Source organism: Acanthisitta chloris, unplaced genomic scaffold, assembly GCF_000695815.1.
Source record: "Acanthisitta chloris isolate BGI_N310 unplaced genomic scaffold, ASM69581v1 scaffold13367, whole genome shotgun sequence".
NCBI classification, from domain to species: domain Eukaryota; kingdom Metazoa; phylum Chordata; class Aves; order Passeriformes; family Acanthisittidae; genus Acanthisitta; species Acanthisitta chloris.
In genome coordinates this window covers 2,613-4,684 of record NW_008684367.1, presented here as the reverse complement: position 1 = coordinate 4,684, position 2,072 = coordinate 2,613, and the positions used below count along the sequence as shown (strand labels likewise).

At 47.1% G+C, this 2,072-nt stretch overlaps 1 protein-coding gene across 1 annotated transcript in view; it reads right to left on the bottom strand.

Moving 5' to 3' along the window:
* The window catches only part of DHRS11 (dehydrogenase/reductase (SDR family) member 11), a gene marked incomplete at its 5' end in the record, with an annotated part of 17,536 nt that extends 16,021 nt beyond the window's left edge, over window positions 1-1,515 (bottom strand). Inside the window, one exon of the mRNA XM_009079311.1 lies at window positions 1,452-1,515. Coding sequence (XP_009077559.1) covers window positions 1,452-1,515 — 64 coding nt within the window. The remainder of the gene's footprint in view (window positions 1-1,451) is intronic.
* Window positions 1,516-2,072: the final 557 nt, after the last annotated feature.

Sequence of the window (2,072 nt, the reverse complement as noted above, 5' to 3'; positions counted from 1 at the left end):
GAAGAGCTGCAGGGCAGGAGGGAATGGCTTCAATAATATGTTCTTAAAGCACATTTTGGGGGGAAGGAGAATTAATCTGACTTCGTGTAAAAGCAACCTTTATCCACATTCCTTCTGAGCATCAAGGCTGAGGAAAACCATTGAATTAAAGGGGGATTTGTTCCCACCACTCAGGACAGCAATTATGGGATTTCTCGTGTTTACCGGGAAAGGATCTGGTCAGGGACAAGTGGCAATAAAAGCACCTCAAAAGGCCTTGAGCACTCACCATCCCTGAGCCAAGGCCTTCACCAAACACAAAACAAGCCCTTCCAGAGGCCAAGGAGATTCTGAAGGTCATTCATTTACATGGGAACCATACCTTGGGGATTATCCTGCCTTAAAAAAAATAGTTCATTGAGCTAGAGCACAGCCTAGCAGCTCTGGAGCAACAGGTCCAGGAGAAGAGGAGCCATGGCTACTTGGGATGCTCAGATCCCAGGAGGAAGACTCAGCTACTTCCTCCTCCCACATGGGAGAGAGCACTGACCTCTTCAGAGATTGGACTGCTCAAACCTTGCAATCAATAGCTCAGCTTATCAAAGGCTGTTTCCCGAGCAAGAGCTAACCTTGACAAAACAGTCCCTGGTTATAAATGTTACCTTTGATCAATACCTGTCACAAATGCATTAGAATTAATTGGTTAAAGCTTGTATTTTAAACCACATTTATTGCTTCCTGCACGGCTCGCTCTCTGCGCTCCGGCAAAGGAACGAGACATCCACGATGTCCCTGGCCACACTACAGCAAGGGATCCAAGGGATGAAGGAGCTGCTGGGAGATGTCCAGCAAAACCAGCACCAGCATCAGGTGCTGCCTGACCTGAAGCAGGTGGGACTGTCCCACCCAGAGCCTCTCCCACAGACCACGCTACGGATCCAGGGCTCCAACACTACAGCCAGAGGGACATTATCTGCCAGGGCTTTTGCCATCCTCTACAAACATAAATATACATTCATTCTGATTAGAAAAAGCTAATACCAGCATCATTGCAAACCCTCTGGAAGCAGCTCCCTGTCTCATTCCTTCCTGTGCTCCAGGAGAAAACCCAGAGAGTACCTCAGTGCCTTTTCCACATCTCTGAGCCAGACCCTACACTTAGCACAAACCCTCCCAAGTCTTCCCCCACCCTGGGGAAGAGCCCTGAAAAATAAAACTTACACATCACACTGAATAAAAGCCCAGAGAGGGGGTGGCCAGCCAGGGAGGGGGAACATTTTGTCCCAATCTGAAGAGCTTTGTAGTGAAGCCATCAAAGTGATTCTCTGCCTTTTTTCTGCAGGATGGAGTGGGTGTAAACCTCAACGAGTCTCCCTGCACCCTGGAGACCCCAGGGAGGGGTTCCCTGTGAAGATGATCATTCCCAGGGAGCAGTTTCCCCCAAAGCTTGGTCTTACAGGCTGCTAAAAAACGCTTGGCTGCTTCATTGGAGCTCCTGACTTGGAACGCGTGGCGGTGTCTGAAGAGCAGAAAACACTCAGCAAGAGCACACGCCAAAAAGTCTGTGACAGCTGTTAGTACCTCCAGGCTTTGCATTTAAAACAAGCCTTCAACCTGAATTACTTCCTGGCATGCAAAAGGAAAATAAAGCCATTTTAATTATATTTTATTCCTCGATGTCTGACTGTTGAAGTTACTGTTGGATAACCCACAGGGAAAGTAGGGCAAGTGGGGAACATCAGGCTGCTTGTAAGCAAGGGGGGACAACATGGCAAGCCAAGCCACTGGAAGGAGAAAACAAAAGGTGTTCCTGCAGTTTTTGTAAGACATTAACATTTTTATTTCAAGAGACAAATAAAGAGCACTGGAGTTGTGACACAGGTTTAATACCAAACCCCCAACTTTACAATTCCTTCGTTATCTTCCCTCAAGCCCTTATCTGATTTTCCAAGAGATTAAGAAATCTTGACATAGCATTTATTGCCTGAGCTAAATCCCCACGAGACAACCTGCTCTTTCAGTCACCAGTTTACTGTATGTTATAAAACCACCACACAGAAAGGTTCCAGCCACTTTACCTTAAAATGGGTGAC